Source organism: Trachinotus anak, unplaced genomic scaffold (genome assembly GCF_046630095.1).
Source record: "Trachinotus anak isolate AG129_WGS33_773 ecotype Australia unplaced genomic scaffold, CSIRO_AGI_Tana_v1 ptg000012l, whole genome shotgun sequence".
NCBI lineage: Eukaryota > Metazoa > Chordata > Actinopteri > Carangiformes > Carangidae > Trachinotus > Trachinotus anak.
Window position 1 is genome coordinate 10,455,694 of NW_027273863.1, and position 20,722 is coordinate 10,476,415.

General features: G+C 42.2%; 1 protein-coding gene across 6 annotated transcripts in view; it reads left to right on the top strand.

The window, feature by feature from the left end:
* The window catches only part of LOC139628852 (SPRY domain-containing SOCS box protein 4-like), a 73,234-nt gene that overhangs the window by 24,481 nt on the left and 28,031 nt on the right, over nucleotides 1–20,722 (top strand). Inside the window, exons 1-2 of one of the 6 annotated variants that reach the window (XM_071490957.1) lie at nucleotides 1,696–2,007; nucleotides 9,948–10,919. In XM_071490957.1, the coding sequence (XP_071347058.1) occupies nucleotides 10,187–10,919 (733 nt within the window). In that variant the 5' untranslated portion in view covers nucleotides 1,696–2,007; nucleotides 9,948–10,186. Of the gene's footprint in view, nucleotides 1–1,695; nucleotides 2,008–3,820; nucleotides 3,938–3,957; nucleotides 4,553–9,947; nucleotides 10,920–20,722 lie in introns of those variants that run through there. The other 5 variants (XM_071490959.1, XM_071490960.1, XM_071490961.1 and 2 more) reach the window with 5 other exon arrangements.

Sequence of the window (20,722 nt, forward strand, 5' to 3'; positions counted from 1 at the left end):
GCCTGTTTTCCTTTTTTTTACATCAAAACTTAAGCACGTTACCAACCATACAAATAAATTTGCAATATAAAGTAAAAGTTCAACATTTTGGGAAACACGCCTGTTTTCTTTCTGGCACTGAGCTAAATGAGAAAATCAAAGCCTCGCTTAATTTATTTCAAATTTTAATTTGAGGATAAATCCCCCTTGAGACATATCCGCTCATTTTCAATTTTCTCTTATGTCTATCCATTGAATATAACATTACAGCCAGCAGACTGTTAGCTTAGCTTAGCACAAAGTATGTAAACAGCTAGTCTGGCTCTTTCAAATGCTTAGCTTAGCATAGTTTGCTGTGCTAAGCTAAGCATCTCCATGTTTTAGCTTCATATTTATTGGACAGATATGCTTATCCACTCTTCATCAGAGTGCCAAAACTTTCCTTTAAGTATGTGATGTGCATTTTGTGTGTGTGTGTGTTAGATGCGTGACAGTGTGTCCTTTGACTGCACCAGTTCCTAATTAAATGCATCCTCTTAATTGTGGATGTCTGAGAATGATAAGGTAATGATAAAGTGGGAGGAGGGGTGTTGTGGAGAGTCTGGTTCCCTGTTGGTCGCAGTGGTCCTGAGAATAGGAAGTCTGTACAGGAAGTGAGCTGGCTGGGCTTCAGTCCACTATGACTGCAAACACTTATGTCTGTCTCACCACTGTACATGTATGTGTATGTATGGAGAAAGAGAGAGCACATCTCACTAGCTTGTTTTTGAACGCCACATGGAGACGAACAGTTCCTGTAGTGAAAGAGAAAGCATGTGTTATTCCAAATGCTGTCCTCAGTTCCCTGATATTGTGAATGACTGATGTAGCTGCAGGAAAAGGCTGATAAATGAACTTAGTCATCACATCACCTCAAAGCCAAGTTATGCAGTAATGTGCAGATGTGGGCAGATATACTATATGACGACAGGAAAGAATGCAGAGCAGCACTAAACAGTAGAGGTCATCACCCAGACAGTGTCATGTGTTAATTGCAGAAACGTACAGTAGGAAAAAGGAAGGCTTTGTACTCTCCTTCAATAATCTGACATTACAGAAGGAGCCATTTCTGGGAATGAGTATTTTATCTTTTGATAGTTTCTACATTTTACTGCAAACTCTTGTAATTCCTAACTTTTAACAGACTGTTATTCTTCTGTGATATTTGTATTTTTCAACTTTAACCTTACAAAATACTTCTGGTACACAAAGGACATGAGAGGACCTTCTCACCTTGATCCTACATGCTCCACTCGTGCAGCGTAATCTGCACGTGTAGGTGTGTGCGTATGTGCACATGTGTGGTGGTGTGTGTCTCTTAAAGGGGGGGGGGTTGGTTGGTTGGCTCGGTGTGAGCTCTTTGTAAGAAAAGGGGGAGGCAGGAACCGGGTGTTTCTCTCAGCTGCCTGCCGGTCTGGTTGCTGTTGGTAACTTTGCTTGATGAGATCAGAGGGGATCGGCTTTCAGCCCTTCATGTCTCTTTCTCTCTCTCTCTCTCTCTCTCCCCCCTCTCCGCTTGCCCTCACTCTCTCGGAAAGACTGAAGGGGAACTGAAACAGGAGTGGAGCTGAAAGTCTGGTCGGAGCTGTAGTTGTCAGCGGCTGTGAAGACACTGCCTTGGAAACACACATTAGAGTTGGAGTGTGTTGGGGGAAGGTGGGGCGGGGGGCGAGGAAGAAGTGATAGCCTCAGGACAGATAAGCTCCAGGGAGGAAAAAGAGGGAGGGAACAAGGGAGGAGTGAGGAGGAGGGAGAGGTGGGTAGCCCTCTGAGGAAAGAGGGAGTCTCTCTCTTTCTGTCTCAGACAGACTTGCAGGCTGCTGGTTTTCTCTTCCTCCTGTCCTCCTGTCCCTTTCCTCGGGTTCTCTCGCTGCCGGCGCCGGGCTGGAGGAGTTTAGATGTGTTTTGGCTGCCGTCTGGATTTGAACATGGACTCAGGCTGATCAACCTCACGCAGCGAGACAAGAGAAGAGTCACTGGAGATTCACTGTAAGCGGCTTGATCTGTTGTGTAGTCTACAAGGTGTAGTGTGTCATCGCTGAAATATGTCTCATTTGAAAGAGATTGTTGCTATTTCAGGAGGTGTGCTGTGAGTTGTGAGTATCTGTACAGCCATATGTGATGCAGTGTGCTTTGTGACAGTTTGTATAGTCATATACAACACATGCCTGAGGTTTAAAGTAGCTGTAAGTATGATTAGTTTTTCATTCCGTTTACATTAGACAAGATCAACCCAAACACTGCTGCTGCTGTTAACCTTTTGACGACACACTTCTCTCCTGTGGATGCTACTGTGCACTCTCCTCCTCCCTCCCACCCTCGCCCCCTCCTCTTGCTCATCTTCTGTCACCTTTAATTTTCTTAATGGTCTCGAGGCCCCAGCTGGCCAGCTGGGATACCCCTGTGTGTGTGTATGTCTGCTTTTGTTCGGTCGAGGTAGAGAGTTGAGAGTTCTGGGATAAGCTACCCTCGGATTTCCCCCGCTCACATACAATAATAGGATAGATCCTGCTTTCTATTTTTAAACACACTGTTTGTCTATAGGTTACAAACACCCCTAATCTGACGTCTCGCTCTGCGATGCCTGCAGTAGCTTTTCTCACTGTGCTGTGTTTAGTCTATGGATTGGGGTGGGAGGGTGTATTTGTGTGGTCCATCCTGGGATAGAGAGATAGCAGCTCTCCTTTCTGACTTTATCCTTTTGTTTTGTCAGCTGCTGACCCCTCTCTCTCTCTCTCTCTCTCTCTCTCTCTCTCTCTCTCTCTCTCTCTCTCTCTCTCTCTCTCTCTCGCTCTCTCTCTCCCCATCTCCTCCATTGTTTGTGTTCTCTCTCGCTCTCTTTATTTCACTCAAATCCACACAGCCTTCCTTCACTGCAGCCGCTGCCTTTTTATAGTCAGTCCCTTTATTCAAGTATTCGCTCTATTTAGGCACTGTTTCCAATTTCCTTCCTTTCTGTCTCATCATTTTCTCTCTTTCTCTGGTTGTAATTTGAGAACACTGGGGAGGTTTCTCCATATCATGCTGTTTGTGTGTGTGTGTGTGTTTGTGCTTGTGTGGATGTACTTTTCCCTGTCCAATGTCCTGGCACAGCACTCTATGTTCCACTTTGCGCAGAGCAGTTTTGGAGGACCCTGTGGTGAGAGAGACAAGTGCCACAATCATAAAACATGAGTGCGCGCATGAGTGTGTGTGTGTGTGTGTCACAGAGCTATGCCTGCAAGTATTCCATTATCTCTTGATTATTGTTTGACTAACTGATGAATTGCTTAGTCAATAAAATCTAAGACAATGGAGAAAAAAGCACTTCTCAAGTTACCAGAACCCATCTTGACATCTTCAAATTACTTTTTGTTCACAACCCAAATATGATCAAAGAACAATTATATGGAACAGAGGAAAGCAGCAAATGCTCATTAAGGTTTGGCAATTTTAGGAATAGCCGTCTGTTTGTTTGTCCACCGCTTTCATGATGGAAGTAGATCAACAACTATTGAATAGATTGGTGTAAAATTGCAATAAATGTAGTTGTGTTTCTTAAGAAAAACCTTAAATGAAAGTGAAGTTGTGGGTAATTAATTGAGCAATAGTTTCAGTTCTATAATTAACTCTGAGCTCCTCAACCGCCGACTCTAAAACCATCCACAAAAATTAGTTGCCAGAATTTCATTTCAGACTTCCTTACATAATGCAGGAGTTTCAAAAAGTCATGGGTTGCGTTTGACTCGTGTGACATGTTTCAACACACTCTTGTGAAAGTGGGTTGGATGTTGTATGAATGATGCAGCAGTGCGTCATATTTATTCAGGCAGACTTCGATTCAGTTTCATTACTGCTGGGTTGTGAATCTGCCACAGGACTCTACTGCGACTCCAGAGAGCTTTATGGATGGCACTGCCAAGGCCTTCTATATGTGTGTGTATATATATGTGTGTGTGTGTGTGTGTGTGTGTGTGTGTATCCTTATACGTGTAAGAGACAGATTAATAGGTTGTCTGTGAAGGTGTGCTCAATCACTGTAGCACTAATGGTCTTCCCTTAGGGCGCCATGGATTTTAAGGTGTCACAGCAGGCATGAGAGGAATATAGGAACTTAGGAGCAGATGTGTGTGTCTGTGTGTGTGTCTGTGTGTCTGTGTGTCTGTGTGTGTGTGTGTGTGTGTGTGTGTGTGTGTGTGTGTGTGTGTGTGTGTATTTATATGGCTTGTGTGTTTCAATCTGTTTAAATATAGTGGAGTTAATTTTTTAGGCAACTATCAAGTTTCAGTTCCCAGATGACCAAGGATGGAAGTTCAGTATTTAAGATGAAGAGCGGGGGAATTTTACACAGGAATTACTTATTTCCAGAGAATATCAGATAATGCAGGCAGAGGGGAAGGTGTGTGGGAATGAACATGATTCATTAGCAGGGAGATTACTGGAGTTACTTCATGAAAGTCCAGACTGATGGCATGAGAGTACATGAGAGTGATGCGTCAGGAGAAGCTCACCAAAGGGAACAATCAACTTGCGTGTAAAGGTAATTTCTTTCGCAGTAAGTACACAGCTGATGTCTTCTCTGTGTGAGGGGGTTTGTGGACATAAGTGAGCATGTATACTAGGATGGAGCTGAATGTGAATTTGCTCGTGTTCTGTGTTTTGCGGACTTTGCTTTTCCTGCATGCTGAGTTCGCATTGATTGCCGCATGGTAGACGCTGGGGCATTTGGTGTGGCATTTGATGGCAGGCCTGAGAGACCAATTGATAGAATGTCAGCTCTGCTGTAGTCTCCATGGATTTACTGCTACAGTAAGGCTGAGAGACATGCATAGAGGCGGGGATAGAGACAAATGGATATGGGAATAGGAAAGAAAGTAGAGGAAAAATGAGGGAGAAGAAGGATAGAAAGTTGGTGACGATAGAGGAGAAAGATGTGTGAGGAAACAGTCAAACCTACAAAGAGAGACGGTGATAAAAGAGTGGTGATGTCTCCTTCCACAACTGCCTAATAAGTCCAGAGATGTCCATATGAGCGCACAACTTCTTCTCCTCAGCTGCAAGATAAGTTTGTAGTCTCTGTCTGTATTTTGACATCCTGTTAGGAGCCAGACGGTACAGTTTATGTCTCGCACTGGCATCTTCAGCTATTCAGGGATTCCCTCAGTAGGAATGAATGTCAGCAATGTGGAGGATGGTAGTTTGTTTAATCTAGTGGGTACAGCTGCTTGCTATGAAGAGATATAATATAAATGTGTGTGTGTGTTTGTTGGTGTGCAATTGTGGTTTCCACCAGGAGTGGAAAGTGGAAGAAGTGACCACTTTGTGATAAATTTTTTCAGATGTCATAAGAATGAGGCATAGTTGGTGTAATTTATCATGACAGTTAAGGTTCAAATAAGGTCAGAGTGGCTTGAAATCAAGTTACGTAATGATGGGAATGACGTGATATGGCCTAAGTGTACGTCCTTTAATGTGAAAACGTAAAACAAGATCAGTGATTAAAAAAAACTACAATCTATCAGTTATAATGAGACACATAATAATAGTTTGGCATTTTCCTGATCTCAAGCTTTAAAATTGAGTTCTGTGACTTCTTATGTTGAATTTCAAGCGGGACCAACGTATCAGCAAGTGAGCAATTTTTAAATTAACACAAGTGCCTAACTCCATGCTTACGTCAAAATTCACAACAAATTGAATCATTCAAGTTCATTGACCCTTGGCAGATGAGTCAAATATGTAATTTTGCCCACTGCTGACATATTTGAAAGCAGACTCATAGTCATTCCCTAAGAAAAAGACAGATAACTCAATATTTCAGGAGGAAGCTGCTGAATCTCTTATGTGCTAGCCAAAACAGACACGTAAAATGTTTTACTTGCAGCTTATTAAATGTTTCATTGCTCTGAGTGTCTTTCCAAACGTCTGTTCCTGGTGTCTCAGAAGTTCTGGGGACAAGTCTTGAAGTTTGAAGTCAAGGAGAATGAACATGTTTTAAAGGAACAGTTTGACATTTTGGGAAATATGCTTATTAGATTTCTTGCTAATGAGTTATGATGAGAGGAACAATACCAATATCATGTAAAGACCAGAAAATAAAGGCAAAACCCAGACTGGCATGATACAAAAGTAACAAAATCCAACTAGAGTTAATTAATTAACATGTTTAATCTCATTTGTTTAATACGTAGGCCACAGTGAAAAAAACAGCTTTTCTTGGCAGGGCTTCCTGAGGTCTCTGCTGGTTGCCTGGCAACCTTACAGTAACAACAAGAAGCTAGTCTGGCCAAGAAATAGTCCCCCTTAAAACCACATATTGTCATTTTGCGCTTCAGTTTTTGCATGGATGAAACAAATGAGATACAATGTGTTAAATAGTGAACTGTAGAGGTGCTGGTAGGCAAACTTTGTTACCTCTGAACAGAGCCAGGCTAGCTGTTCCACCCTGTTTCAAGTTTTTATGCTAAGCTAAGCTAAGCTAAGGAACTGCTAGCTGGAGCCTGTTTTTGAACGTGGTTTTGATCGTCTCTTCTAACTCTTGGCAAGAAAGCGAATAATATGTCAAACTATTCCGTTAAAATATCTTTGACCGCATTTGACATTTCCATCAACGTCTGACTCGCTAAACAAAGCCCATTATCTCAACATACAGTATTAGTGGTGCAAGACAACAACTGTTTCTGCTGCTGTCACTGTGTCTGCAGGTGGCTGGGATGAAAAATTGCAGAGCAGCTGATCTGGGATGAAAGACGAGCATGCACACAAGCACGTTCTCAGACCACACATTCATGCATGAACACAGAAACAGGAAGGCTGAATGACTGTCTAGCTATTAGTCCTGACTCTCTGGGGCCTTGTGGGTCACTTGTTGTCCTTGATTGGCCCTCTCAGACACTAACAAGCAATCACACATTTACAGTAAATACTACTGTATTCAACAATACATGGAAGACTTGACTAACTTCTGTTACTCATAAGTTCATATTTAGACTTGGTGCTTTTTGTCCTTTGAGGAGCTTGACAGAATTTTTGCGGAAAAGCCCACAGACATCTCTGGTCTGTTCTCTGAGGGTGGTGCAGTATGAGTGAGAGGTTCCTCAGCAGTTTCCTATTCCTGTGTGTGAGTCTGTGTTTGTGTGTGACTTCAAAGCCTGTCTGCCCAGTCAGAGCTTGTTGGACAGTTTTAAATGGAACGCAGTCTGAGGCAGACACACATCCACACACAAACACACTGTGTCCTCATCTTGTACAATATTACACACACACACACACACACACACACACACACACACACACACACACACAAGCCCTTACAAGCTTTTTAGTGACTGGAGCTTGTTAGTAGTGCAGCATGAGAAGCCAAATGAATCCAGCCCACACACCAGGTGCACACTGCCGTCCGTCTGTCTTCTGTCTGCCTTCTTATCTCACCCTCTTCCACTTTCTGAAGAGGCTTTGTAAATAGTTTCGTATTTAATGTAATTTGTCAGGAAATCATAGTATACCTGAAACAATTACTCAGTTAATCGAGTAGTTGATCAACAGAACAGTTATATAACCAGAAATTGACTTAAGTGACTCAAGAAAATAATCATCAGATTCATAAGTACTGAAAAAAATAATCAGCTGCAGCCCTAAATCACAGCAACACCTGCATTTGTAAAGATGTAAGAGTGCATCTTTGCATATACGTCTCCATACCTGTCTAACCCAGCTGAAAGTACAGGTGAAGGGAGGGTGAACAAGTGCAGTTGGTCCTGGCTGAGTTGGCTGCAGAGGAAGAGAGAGATGGAGGGAGGGAAGGAGAGTAAACAACAGATGGTGGAAGCATGTTGCTGCTATTCACAGAAGCAAACGCCGCGCCAGCCCACCACCAGCCTCCTGAGAGGTTACTACGCAACGGTGACCGTGGCGACACGGGGTCAGAGGTCAAGTACCTCCTTGATGACAGCCTGTAATGCCAGATTGTCATCCTCATGCGGTGCTAGACCGGGCCAGCTGACACACACACAGACACACACACACTGAGAGTTTGTACAGTGTTAAATAGTGTTTTCTTTATCTGAAGTTTGGCAGGGATTACTCAGGAATCTTCCATGCAGGGTCCACCCTTAACCCACCTGCCAGTCGCGATGACACACACTGAGACAGCTGTGTGTGTGTGTGTGTGTGTGTGTGCGCGCACATGTGTGTGCGTATGTGTCCCAGCACTGAACCCTCTCATGCTGAGGAGTGAACTGAGTGGTGGCACACATTGGCTGCCAGCTGCTATGACCTCATTCACAGTGAAAGAAAAAGAGAAGGAGAGAATTGGGAAAATGCAAACAGTCAAAATGAGAATGAGGTGTGTGTTTGTGTGTGTCTGTGCTTCGGAGGGCACAGAAATCTTACACAGAAATACACCATGACCTCACTGTGCCGAATGGTGGCTGACTGGTTTGGTGGGAAAATTTGTGCCTGTGTCATCAGTATCTGGTTAAAAATAAAAACAGTGTATATATTTTTATATTCGCTTGACTGCACTTTACACTACAGAGAGAGAGAAACTGAGACAGTAGGTTTGAACAACCATCTGTTTAACTTTTTTAATGTATCTGTAGGCAGTGCAGTGTTGACACATAAATGAGCTGTGCATCACTCCTATCGAGGTGTGAGATAGTTTTACCAGAAGAAGCGTCAGTTCAGCGAGCGCATAAAAATAAATGCTGTGTTGCGGCTAGTGTGCAGAAGCAGCAGCAGATACATGAGACATGCAGACAGTTTCGTCATCCACTTCCCTATCTGTCCGAGATGGGACTGACTCTTTTCCTGTGAACAGGAAGCACCAGCTTCTGTTCCTGGAAGAGATCATGACGTCAGTTAAACCACTCAGAACTGTTTGTGTGTGATCTTCATATGATATTAGATAAAACAACAGTAAATATTAGACTATGAAAACAAATGAAATTGTACTTAACAAAATAGGTAATTCACTGTACATGTGTAAACTAAAGGAGATAAAATGAATATAAATTTAAAAATATATATATATATATATTTTTTTCAATAACATTTGTAATAAGTACATGTACTTGCATGTTCTTCTTTTTCAGTGTCAGCTATAACCCAATGAACTAAAACTGGAAGTGAATTTAACAGAAACTGATTCAAAACTAAACTAAAACTTTAACACCCACAATGGAAACTAACGTGTTACACTGACAATGACACAGAAATGGAAATTACATTCTAAAAATGAAACCACAATATTAACCGCGATTGTTGCTTACTAGAAATCGGATTTGTTGTGACTGAACATGAACAGTAACTGCCTGCTACTGAGAGTCATACTAACACGTTATCTATCTATAAAGTTTGAGGGTAAGCTCAAGTCAAGTTGACTTTTTCAACTCTGTTACCCTGGTGTTTTTGTTTTCCTCCCGTTGTGTTGTGTTGTGTTTATATTCTGCAAACTCAGGCAACACTCATTAAAATTACATTAGCTGAATGAGAGAGCGCCAGCTTCAAATCTGGGCAATGTTGCACAACTGGGGAGTATTTGGAGGGCTGCATGCATGTGTTGGTATAGATGTATGAGCTTGTGGGAAGGATGCAGGATGAGTCAGAGGAAGTGTGTGTGTGTGTGTGTGTGTGTGTGTGTGTGTGTGTGTGTGTGTGTGTGTGTGTGTGTGTGCATGTGTGCATGTGTGTGCATGTGTGTGTCTCATCCTGTTAATTGTTTATTTCCATCTAAGCAAAGCCACACAAAATCTGTGAAACAAGGAGTTTTGCCAATACTTTCCATCGGTCTCCTCGCTCTCTTTTTTCTTTCTCTTTCAATCATCATCTCTCCCTTGTTCTTCTAGTTAATTCCTGAGACTATAGTTTGCTGAAAACTATTAGTGGCTAACAATAAGAGGGGTCAATACCTATTTTTTAACCTTTTCTTTCTCTCATCCTTCTCTCAACAGGAGTGGCACCCGCTCTGTCTTTCTGAAGATATTTGTGGCATGAAACCAGATCACACACGTCTTTCATTCATCACCTCCTCCTTCATCTTCCTCCACCACTCTCCAATTAGGAACTCTCTCTCAGCTCCACCGCATTGATGAGGTAACGTCAAGCTTCGCGCAACGCAGCACACACCTGCACAAACACCACCCTCCCCGCTTCCTCCCCCATTCCTTCTGACAACCCTTCCATCGCAGCCATGGGCCAGAAGATTTCTGGCAGCATTAAATCTGTAGACGGTCGCGGGGAAGGCGGTGGCTCCCCGTCATACCGGCCCTTGGCTCATCGCCGGCAGCACCCGGAGCTGAGGGGCCCAGATTTCTCCAAACCTCCCAGGCTGGATCTCCTACTGGACATGCCATGCGCTGGACCAGAGACCCAGCTCCGTCACGCATGGAACCCTGATGACCGTTCACTCAACATCTTCATCAAAGAGGAAGATAAGTTGACATTTCACCGCCACCCGGTCGCTCAGAGCACGGACTGCATCCGGGGGCGGGTTGGATACACCAGGGGTCTCCATGTGTGGAAGATCCACTGGCCCTCCCGGCAACGAGGCACCCATGCTGTAGTTGGGGTGGCAACCTCAGACGCACCTTTACATTCTGTTGGGTACACGGCGTTGGTGGGGTCGGACTGTGAGTCCTGGGGCTGGGATCTGGGACGTAACCGGCTCTACCATGACAGTAAGAACCGGGCCCACAGTTCACTGCCATCTTACCCTTGTTTCCTGGAACCGGAGGAGTCATTCACACTGCCTGACTCTCTGCTGGTGATTCTGGACATGGACGAAGGAACTCTGAGCTTCATGGTGGACGGACAGTATTTAGGAGTGGCGTTTAGAGGGCTGAAAGGCAAGAAGCTGTATCCCATTGTCAGCGCTGTGTGGGGACATTGTGAGATATCCATGAAGTACATCAATGGCTTGGATCGTAAGTAACATTTACTACACTAAGAACATATGAGCATGGTTGAGGAGAGTACTCAGTGCTGATTTCTCTTTAAATTTATGTTGAGGAAAAACCAAAAAATGAAACATGTCTGCTGAATGATCCTGCCACATGTCAGAGCCACAGTTAGGTGGCTGTTGATACCAAAACAGGAAACCAACTGTGGTAGTCAAGTCTTATTGTGACATATCCAAGGTTGTGGTAAGATTTGTTATGTAATTCTGTAAACTCAGAGATTGTGTATTTTACACCCTTTCTTTGGCAAACTGAGGGAATGTTGGTTTGACAACAGCAGCAATACAGAAGATCCTCGTTTTTCTGCAATATTTATGGTAGTGATGAAAATAGGACGAACTGCAAAGTTGAGGGGGCAGTTTAACTGCTCATCATGTGTCGTCATCTTGGAGTGTGTGGTCAGTTATTTATGGAAATATCCCCTATGCTGTTGTGCCCCTTTAACCCGAACAGCAAAGATGTGGAAAAAAGTTTTTTGTCATTGTGAAGCCACCAAGAGTTTTCTCCTTTGTTAGGTTGTAAAAGACAAAAGCTTTTTTCCTCTGAACATTGAAGTATTGACAAAGGACACCTGCAGACATGTTGTTGACCTTAGGACTTACTTTATAGCTGACCTCAGCTCTGAGTTAAGTTAAGCAACATTAACCTGTACCCAGAAATTGTTGTGTCTGGGTGTATTATGGTGGATGTGAGAGGGAGAGGAGTAGTTTGGATGTCACTCTGCATACCTCAGGTTTAGGTATTTGAATATGGCATGCCTTGTTCTTTGGAGACTCTGGATTTTTGTTCCGATACTCCCACTGTCTGTCTACATGTGTGTGTTATGAGAGAAGAGACAGGCTTTTCCTCCCCTCTCAGTCTAAACAGTGACTCTTTGAAGAGCTTGTTAGAAGGGATCTTGGACACACACCATGGACACCTATACACATGGACACACACCTGCCAGGAAGGGAAAGTGTGTGTTATGAAAACATGCCTCATGATCTGACTCTAGAAATCTCCCTCCCCCTCTGTTTGCAGAACCCCATGGGTGTTATTTGAGATCACAACAGGGTGTGTTTTTGTCTGTTACCCGGCAGAAAGCTGAGAGGAAATCCTTCTCTCATTGTAGTTTGTTGTGTCTGATTTCTCTTTACCCAATCACCTCAAATCTCTCTTTGAAAACTTCTCTTGCTCTTGTGAGTCACTGTTACATTAAGTGCCTGTTTTTTGTTTTTTTTTGGTTGTTTTTTTTTTTACCCATAAGAAGAGGTCTTGTACTTCATCCCAGTTTTAATTTGGATGTTTTGGTCTTAAAACTGAAGCTGGATGAATCAGAATGAAAACAAAAAACACAACTTGAATTTCTTAACCTCTGGTTTAAGCCCTGACTGCCTGCATGTTTGATGTTTGATAATCTCTACACTCAGGCTTAGTTGAAAGCACCACCTCACTTCAGCCATTTTTCATTTATAGAGCCGTGTGCTGGATTTCATGGTGAGTGATGGCCCACCAAGGAGAATATGGAGAATATTGAGTCTCCTCAAAGCTCCCGTTTCTACAAGCATATAGACTTCATGCTGTGAAATGAGGTTTGACTGTTGAAAATGTGCAAAGCGTAATGCAGGGAGGGAGAGTGAAGGTTGAAAGGCTCATCCTGATAGGTGTATCTGAAGGAAGAGGAATAGATGGAGTGGGTGGAGAAAAGAAGGCAGGCAGGGATATGTGTGAGTGTGAGAATCAGACACAGGCTGCAAGAAAATTAAAAAATGCACATTAGATCAAAATACAAAACCTGGTCACACAAGAACGAAATATGTGGTGCTTGGGGTTTGGTGACATACGGACTAATTGCAGGGCTGCTATAGGTGACTTCCTGCTGCTGCTGAGATAACCACCGACACATTTGCAAGCTGGAAACTCTCTAGCACTTGCCAGTCACAGTAACTTTACACAGCTTATTCAAAGACATATTTGTAGGATCATTTCCTGTCTGATAACTGCCCTCAAACCGTTTTTCTTCTGTGCAGCAGTTTACACTCAGCTAGATAAAAGTGGATGGTGAAACACAGCTAATAAGCTACAATAGCCTCCTCTCTTTTGGACTCCTCTGGCTTTCTGTTCCCCTCAAAGGTCAACACTGTCGAGACAGGTTGCTGTTGGTCAACAGTGTGAGTTCTCCAAACGCAAACCCTTCTTCATTTGCTTCACCTGAGTGAACTGATTTCACCACAAAATGTTGTCGTTTTAAATGGTGGTGTTACGAGACCTTAAAACTGTTGTCTCCTGTTAGAAATCAGCATCTAAAACACTTTATTATGTAACTAAGCATTCCGAAAGCTCATAAACAAAATAAATAAGATCATATGTGTGTGTGCAGACAGAGACGGAGACAAAGAGTTTATTTGGAGACAGGCCTCAGGTGGGGGAAATCCACTTGCACCAAATCTAAAACAATGTTTTTGCTTTCTCATTCCATTCACACATAACCACAGTCCTAACTGAGAGGTCTTTTTGGGTTATTAGCTCTCCAGTCGCTGCTCTGAGTCTGACACAATGACTGCGGTGAGAGTAATACCTCAAGATTTCATTCAGAGGTGAGGTAAAGAGCCTCGAGCATGTTCTCTTTGTTGCAGAGTAGGCAAACAGGGTACGATTACGGTCTGTGTGGCGGCTTCGCTCAGTATCAGTTTTGAATTGAGTCAGTTCGTCTGCCCGGCAGATGACTCGGATAGTGAGAATCATAATTGCTGCCTGCAAGTGTATGAAAGGGTTTGAGTGGTAAACCAGCTGTATGTGGTCACCTAGTTCACAGACATTGTGTCATATAGCTGACCTTTGCTAATTTTTTTTTCACTGCAATTGCTTAGTGTATCATTTGCGAAATGTGAGTGAACCTAAGTAAGTATAATGTATAAATCTGTTCTGTGCGTTCGTGAGTGTGTGTCATGAAAAATCCTCTGGGCAGTTCGATAATGACTTTATCTAATAGGTCTTCCTATGAGAAGCAACTATTGGATTGTTTGTGAATTATCGTTGTGAGGGGAAACAACACGACGGCAGGGTATTAAAAAGAGATTTATAGGCGCGGCTTCTCCTCGCCATGAACTGTTTGTTTTTCTCATCACTTCCAGCTCAGGCCTCGCTGCGCTGCAAGCAGTTGATCATCACTTTGCTCCACCTTAGTTCACTGCTCCCATTCCTGCAGTTAACACAGCGCACACCAGTGAGACATAAAACCAACAGCACTCCAGGCCCGTGGTAGTTTTGGGAGGATCACACAGAGCAATCAGGGTCAGATAAGTAGGTGTAATAAGCACTAATGCAAATAAATGCTGAGTGAGGTTCAAACTGCATTATACTGTAAATGTGATGTAAATTATTCATCCTTCCAGCGCTGTGACTTCAAAGAATTTCTCCTCCTCCATCTTAAAGTGAACAGATCCCAGTTTGCCAGATAGAGGATATTTCACTTAGTTGTTGCGACACGTGTAACTGATTTATTTTGTTATCAGGAAGCACAGTGTCATATGCTTCTGTCTAATGTATATTTGTGCATGTTTCTCTCTTTCGCTCTCTCAAACACACACACACACACTCACATTCACACACACAGCTCTGTATTCTCTCTTGTGCTGTCTCTGTAATTGTACCAATTAGCAGCGCTTTGATTTGCTACAATGGGAGCTGTCCTAGCTTCAGCCCTGATGTGTGCCACTTCCTCCCTTTTTATTTTTCTTCCTCTCTCTTCTCTTTGTACTTGAGCACATATCACACCAAACTCCACTGCAAAATCTGGCAGTTTAATGTTGCCTTCCTTATCAGCTGATGTACAAGCCACCCAGAACATAATTCCAGACCTTTTACGAACTGTTAGAACTCGCTTTGTTGGCCACATATCACTGGTATCATGTGAAAACCTTATAAATCCAATTTAGAGAACTGGTTTTAACTTCAGTTAAAGGATTACAAGGTCTTTTTTTTCCTAAATTATGTCAGTGCTGTTTTCCCAGTTGCTGAAAAGATGACAATAAAGGGTCTTTATCCAACAGCTGTGAAATGATTCAACAGCACAAATCAGTTTTGGTCACGGACAGTTTAACTGACCAGATGACAGGGCCAATCATTATTGTCTAAGAGACGGTTAAGGGAGCAAAGAGAGGAGAAAAAAATGTGTAACAGGGAAGTTGGGTTGAAAAGACAAATGAGACGGATGACAGAGAGAGTGACAGAATGGAAGAAAAACTGGCAGAGAGAGTTACAGCAGTGAGAATAAGTAGAAGCACGGTAAGATCTAAAAGTAGCAGTGAACATGCTGAAGTTTTATGAGGAGAGGGATGGAGCCAGAATACAAAGGCGGTAAGAGGGAGTGTTTGAACAATAAGGACAGAAAATAGAGAGCTAGCAGAGCTGCACAGTTGTGTGGGATGATGTGAATGAGGCAGCATGGCACTGACACTCAGCTGATCAGCCTCCTGAGATGACTTAAGTTGGGAAATTGTCATATTTAAAAAAAAAAAAAAAAAAAAAAAAAAAAAAAAAGTTTCAAAACTGCACTGCAGCACACCCACATCTCTGCACCATCACTTTAAGTCTTTTATGCTTTAGCTGCACTGTGTGAAAATGACAAACACACATAAAAGCGCCTGGCTTCCAAGTGCGCTGACAGAAACGTGACATATGCAACGTGACACGCAGACACAAATACTAACACTGCGTGTTCACAGGCAGGGATTAATTCAGGCTTCATAGTTAAAATCACAACTACAGGCTCATTCAGGCGTCACATTCCAGTTCTGTCAACAAGAAGTGACCCACTTTTTTTTTTTCTCCTGTAAGCCGGCCTCTGACCTCCCTCCCTCTTCCCTACTGTTTAGTCTGTATCACATGAGCTTACACACTCCAGGTCAGACCTAAGCCAGCTGCTGCCGCCGCTGCATGCGGCCACCCATTCACGAAAACTGCAGAACACTGACATCCATTCATGACCAGCTTGTTTACATGAAGGTCATGGCACCCTGGAAACCATGCTTTAGTTGACTTCACTATGGAGGGTCAGTCTGCACGGTTACAGTCATTTTGTCTTCTCCTCCAGAACACATACAATTGCACCTGTACGGGTAAGGTCTGGTAACATGCTGCCTCAAAAAAGTAATGTTACACTTGTGAGTTGTAATCCTTAAGATTTCAGTCCTGGTTGATTTGGTGGGTTAAGACAACAGAAGAACAACTGGTATTATTGTTTACAGCCAAACATAAGTAGGGAGTTTGAGCCCAGGGTGGGAATGGTGCAAACCTACTATATAGAAAGAAAGAAAGAAAGAAATAATGATCATAAATAGTATCAAAAATGAGATATGATTTCATGAAAACATAACAGGATAATAACTTTATAATGTGTTAAACATTAAAGGTATCATACTAGTCTGTGTGAGAATGTCCCGACCTGTTGTCCTGTTTTGCTCTTTCTTCTTACAGACGTGTCAGAATAAAAGCTTGGTTAAGTTTATGTCTTTGTTGTTGGTGAAACAAAAACCCCCTTGAGCTTTCTGATATTAAAATATCTGAAATTAGTTCTTTCTGGGTTTGTTGTTCTTGCTGACATGATATATCAGCTTCTGAATGCATTACAAATATTCATCTTTTCTATAATTTCTATAATGATTATTGTAGTTTTTCTTCCAGAGGAGAATTTTGGGATAAATCTCAACAAAACATTTGCTTAGTTGCCCCACTGACATATTAAGTCATACAAATATTTTTGGTTTTGTCTGCTGAGGCTTTGAGAGTATATTCCTCTCTTCTGCCACCACAGCTCTTCAACGAAGGTGAAAAAAATTAAATTTTCTGTTGCTCAAAGCACTGAAAAATGACATAAGGAAAACTCAACAGAAACAACTCTGTTTGTTCCTACAGACAAAATAGTTCCAAATAAAATTGTCCACAGGGAAGTCAGCAATTTATCCTGTATAACTGTAGGGTAATTGTTGCTGGGAAAATGCTTTGCTGTTGAGTTTTTCAAAGTGATTTTTTGGTTTGTGAAGCTCCTGTACTGCAGCACATGAAATCGAAACACGTATGTTTAGACGCCGCTTATGGAAAAAGAAATGATGTTTTAATTTGGGCAAACTGATCCTTTAATTACAGTTTTTTCTTCAGGGTTAGGTTCAGTCCAGTTCTGCTTGGTTTTTACAATTGAGACTTACTTTGATCCATTACAGGTACGTGGGTCAGTGTTTGAATTATAAATCTTCCTGCTGGACGCAGTGACTCAGCTTTCTAGTGGCAGCCTGGCAGTTAGTAAGCTAGAGTTTCATATTAACTGCTGGCTGTGTGATATGTGGGTCAGTAGGTTAGTCCTTTAGCTTAACTTAGCTGCTCACCTCAGGCATAATGGCTTCCACTCTGCTTTTTTATGCTTCCATGATCCGTCTCCCTCTGCTTTTCTCTGTCACATGTGCACACTCGTCTCTCTTTCGGCTGTTTTTTTTTTTTTTTTTTATCTCTCTCGTGTTCATTCCCTTGAAGTGTTGCACATTTAGACAAGCCATCAGCTGTTCCTCACGAGAGCCCACGCACACAAAGAAAGAAAGGTATATACTGTGTGTTTTTCTTACACCACTCAGCCCTGATCTTGAGTACCGCATACATGTCTAATTCAGTTAAGTTCAGGGTGGATTGATAATTTAAAACACAAATAGAGCATTTTTTTTTAAATTGAGAGAACACATGGTGCAGTATAAACCACACACATTAGAACTTTAAAGATGCTAAATGTGCATCTTTAAAGTTGCTATTTTACAGTGCCTTTACATTTATTTAATAGCTTCAGTAAAATATCTGAGCGGAAGCTACATCAACAAATATTCTCCTTAAATTGAATGTCCTTGTTGGAAGGATTCCTCTTTCTCTGCAGCTGCGCTCTGCAGCACTGCTCTTGACACAGTGTTAAAAAAATGTCTGTGACTTGCTGTTCTGAACCTGCTACAAGATTATGTGACACAGAAAAGACTCCTCAGATGTATGTTTGAAAGTGCCGCATGTTTCCTTCATCATCCTCTGGTTTGAGATCTAAACACCCTCGACTGCAGCAGGCAACAGTGGTATCATGTCAGTGCACTCATAATCAAATATTTAACAGCAGAGATGAATAGAGAAGGGGGGGGGGGGCTTAAAAAATAAAACAAGACCGAAGGGAAAGAGTAGGAGAAGACTCAAGAAACTGGTGACATTTGAGAGACGAAAGACAAACAGAGAAACGTATGAAACGGAAAACCTGAAAAGTCAAGAGAGTGATTTTCATGCACTGTCTAGTATTAGAGGTTTCAGGAAACCTGAAAGATGATATGAATGATGGATCAAGAGTGAGTACAGAGAAAAAGAGGCCATGGAGAGAAGGTGAAAAGATGAATAAACCAGAATATATGGACAATGAGACAGAGGAAGCAGTGAGATGTGAGGCTATAGAGATCGTGATCAAAGCGTGGCAGCCAGAATGAAGAGTGACAGAGACAGGATGACAAAAGACAAAGGAAAGAGAGACATTAGAGATGAAGATGACAAGAGATGTGAGGAGTGAGCGAGGGACAAATTGAAAATCGTGTCAGGCGACTGGTGTCACTGCTGTGGAGATCACCTGAAGTGATAGGTGATGGAGGACTGGCTGCTCAGAGAGGAGTGAGGCAGAGGAGAAACTGGGTGCTCATGAGGGGCTGCAGAGCAAAACCTGGACTGATTAGTGAAGGTGAGAGTGTTGGAATATGATTTAATGTTTTAGATACACATTCACACACTTACAGAGTGTAATTCCTGCAATGCTGACTACCACTGTAGAACACATTGTAAACATTTTACTCAAAGGAAGAAGCATAATTTTTGAATTAAGTGTGAAGGAATCATTATAACCATCAGGCACAATCATGTGTATCACTGTCTGTCTATCAATAGCTATATCAATAGCTTAACAAGACCCAGCGTCTACACCCATGCAGGCACAGCCATTCTTTGAGCTAAATACTAACGTTAGCATGCTAACATGTTCACAATGACAATGTTAACATCATGACTGACAGTTTGATAGCACTAATCCGCTACCTCCAGAGGATTATTTTGACGCTGATATTTCATTCAAAAGCTTGAGAAAAAGTTTGGAGCAACCTCTCCCGGGCTTGAGAAAGTCTCCTTAAACTAGAAATAGCTGATGACCTTGCCAGGACAGCCAGCTCTTATTCTGTCAGACCTGCCGTTAAGTGGTGCTTCAGCCAGAGTTGACATTTCACTTTAATTGATCATCTAAAGCCCTGGGTGTGTATTACAGGTGCAGCACCGACCTGATTCAGCTCCCAAACTTTAGACTAATTCCCAGGTTGTGAAGTTTAACGGACATAGTTTGGGATTGATTTATCCTGCTCTTAGATAAACTAAACCACTTTCCTAGAGGAAGATAAGAATTACTCTGGGAATCTGCTGTTTATTGCCAGTGATTGAACTGATGGACGCTACTGGCTTTATTCTGTGATCACTCATTTTTCTTCTGCTTCTATTGTTTCTGTTTTCTATGCATTGATTCCACCACATTAATGGGCTTTTATCGATCCATTCCAGCTCTTACAAGCACCCCGAGGCCAGCGCTGTATGTGCACCTGCTCTCACTAATGAGCACTAACACCGGTGTCTGCCATTAATCTTCTTTCATTTACTGCCGAGCGTAATGTCAGTAAAAAATGAATAAAAAAATTAAAATGAATCTCAGAAAAACCACTTTTCAAACCAGGATGATTTATTCTAGATTAACTCCCGATTTAATTTACATCTGGCACAGGAAACCAGTGGTACTGTAATATAAGTGATTCACGGATGTCTCTATAGCAACCTGACTGCCAACACCTTCACCTGAGCACCTCGCAGATATTAAAAGCTCAGTACTGGAGGCTTTTGTACAACACAAAGACAGTACATTTAGAAAATGTGTTATCTGGTCCGCCCCCTGTCACTAATGAACTCAACAGCCTCTTCTCCAGTTTAAAGGGAGAGGTCGCTAATGAGTTATGGAATAACAGCAGCCTCAAGTTTAATCAGCAGGTAACCAGGGCTCTTGTATTCACTGGTCATCATTAGTACACGTTCTTAGAGAGGTACTGGTGTGTGTTCCAGTAACATACTCATGTGGTTGTTTTGTACATTATTTAGTGAAATGAAATATTTTTTGTTTTAGTGTATTGCAGTTGATTATCATAGCTATTTCACTCTCCATTAGAGTCACTTAAATCCCAAACCAGTGTATGTCAGAGTTTGTGGTTTAGATTGTTCATCTTCATTTGAAAATGCCAAACTGTCTCTCAAACACCGTTACTCTTTATATTGTATGCAGACTAACTAGGATCTCATTATAACACTAGAACTATATGGAAGAGTCTGGTGTTCGTTATCTATGAAATACACACAATAATGTAGGTTTGTAGGACAATTAGTGCGACCTGTTACAGCAGCTAATTCTTAGGCCCAACTCTCTCAGACAGTATTCAGCGTTGAGATACGATGTATTAAACATTTTAACTTTAGACAACGTTCATATATTCCTTTGCGACCAGAGAGCTCATTAGACGGGCTTTTGTGTATAGTATATGCATTTAATTCTCCATGCCAAACCTGCCATAACTCTCCAAGAAGTCCATGTGCAACACCAAATCTACTGTTTGCTCTCTGCCAGTCTGTACAGTGCCAGGCCTACTGGCTTAGTTACCAACTGTCCAGTGAATATTTTTACCCCAAATTATTTATTGTTGTATAAA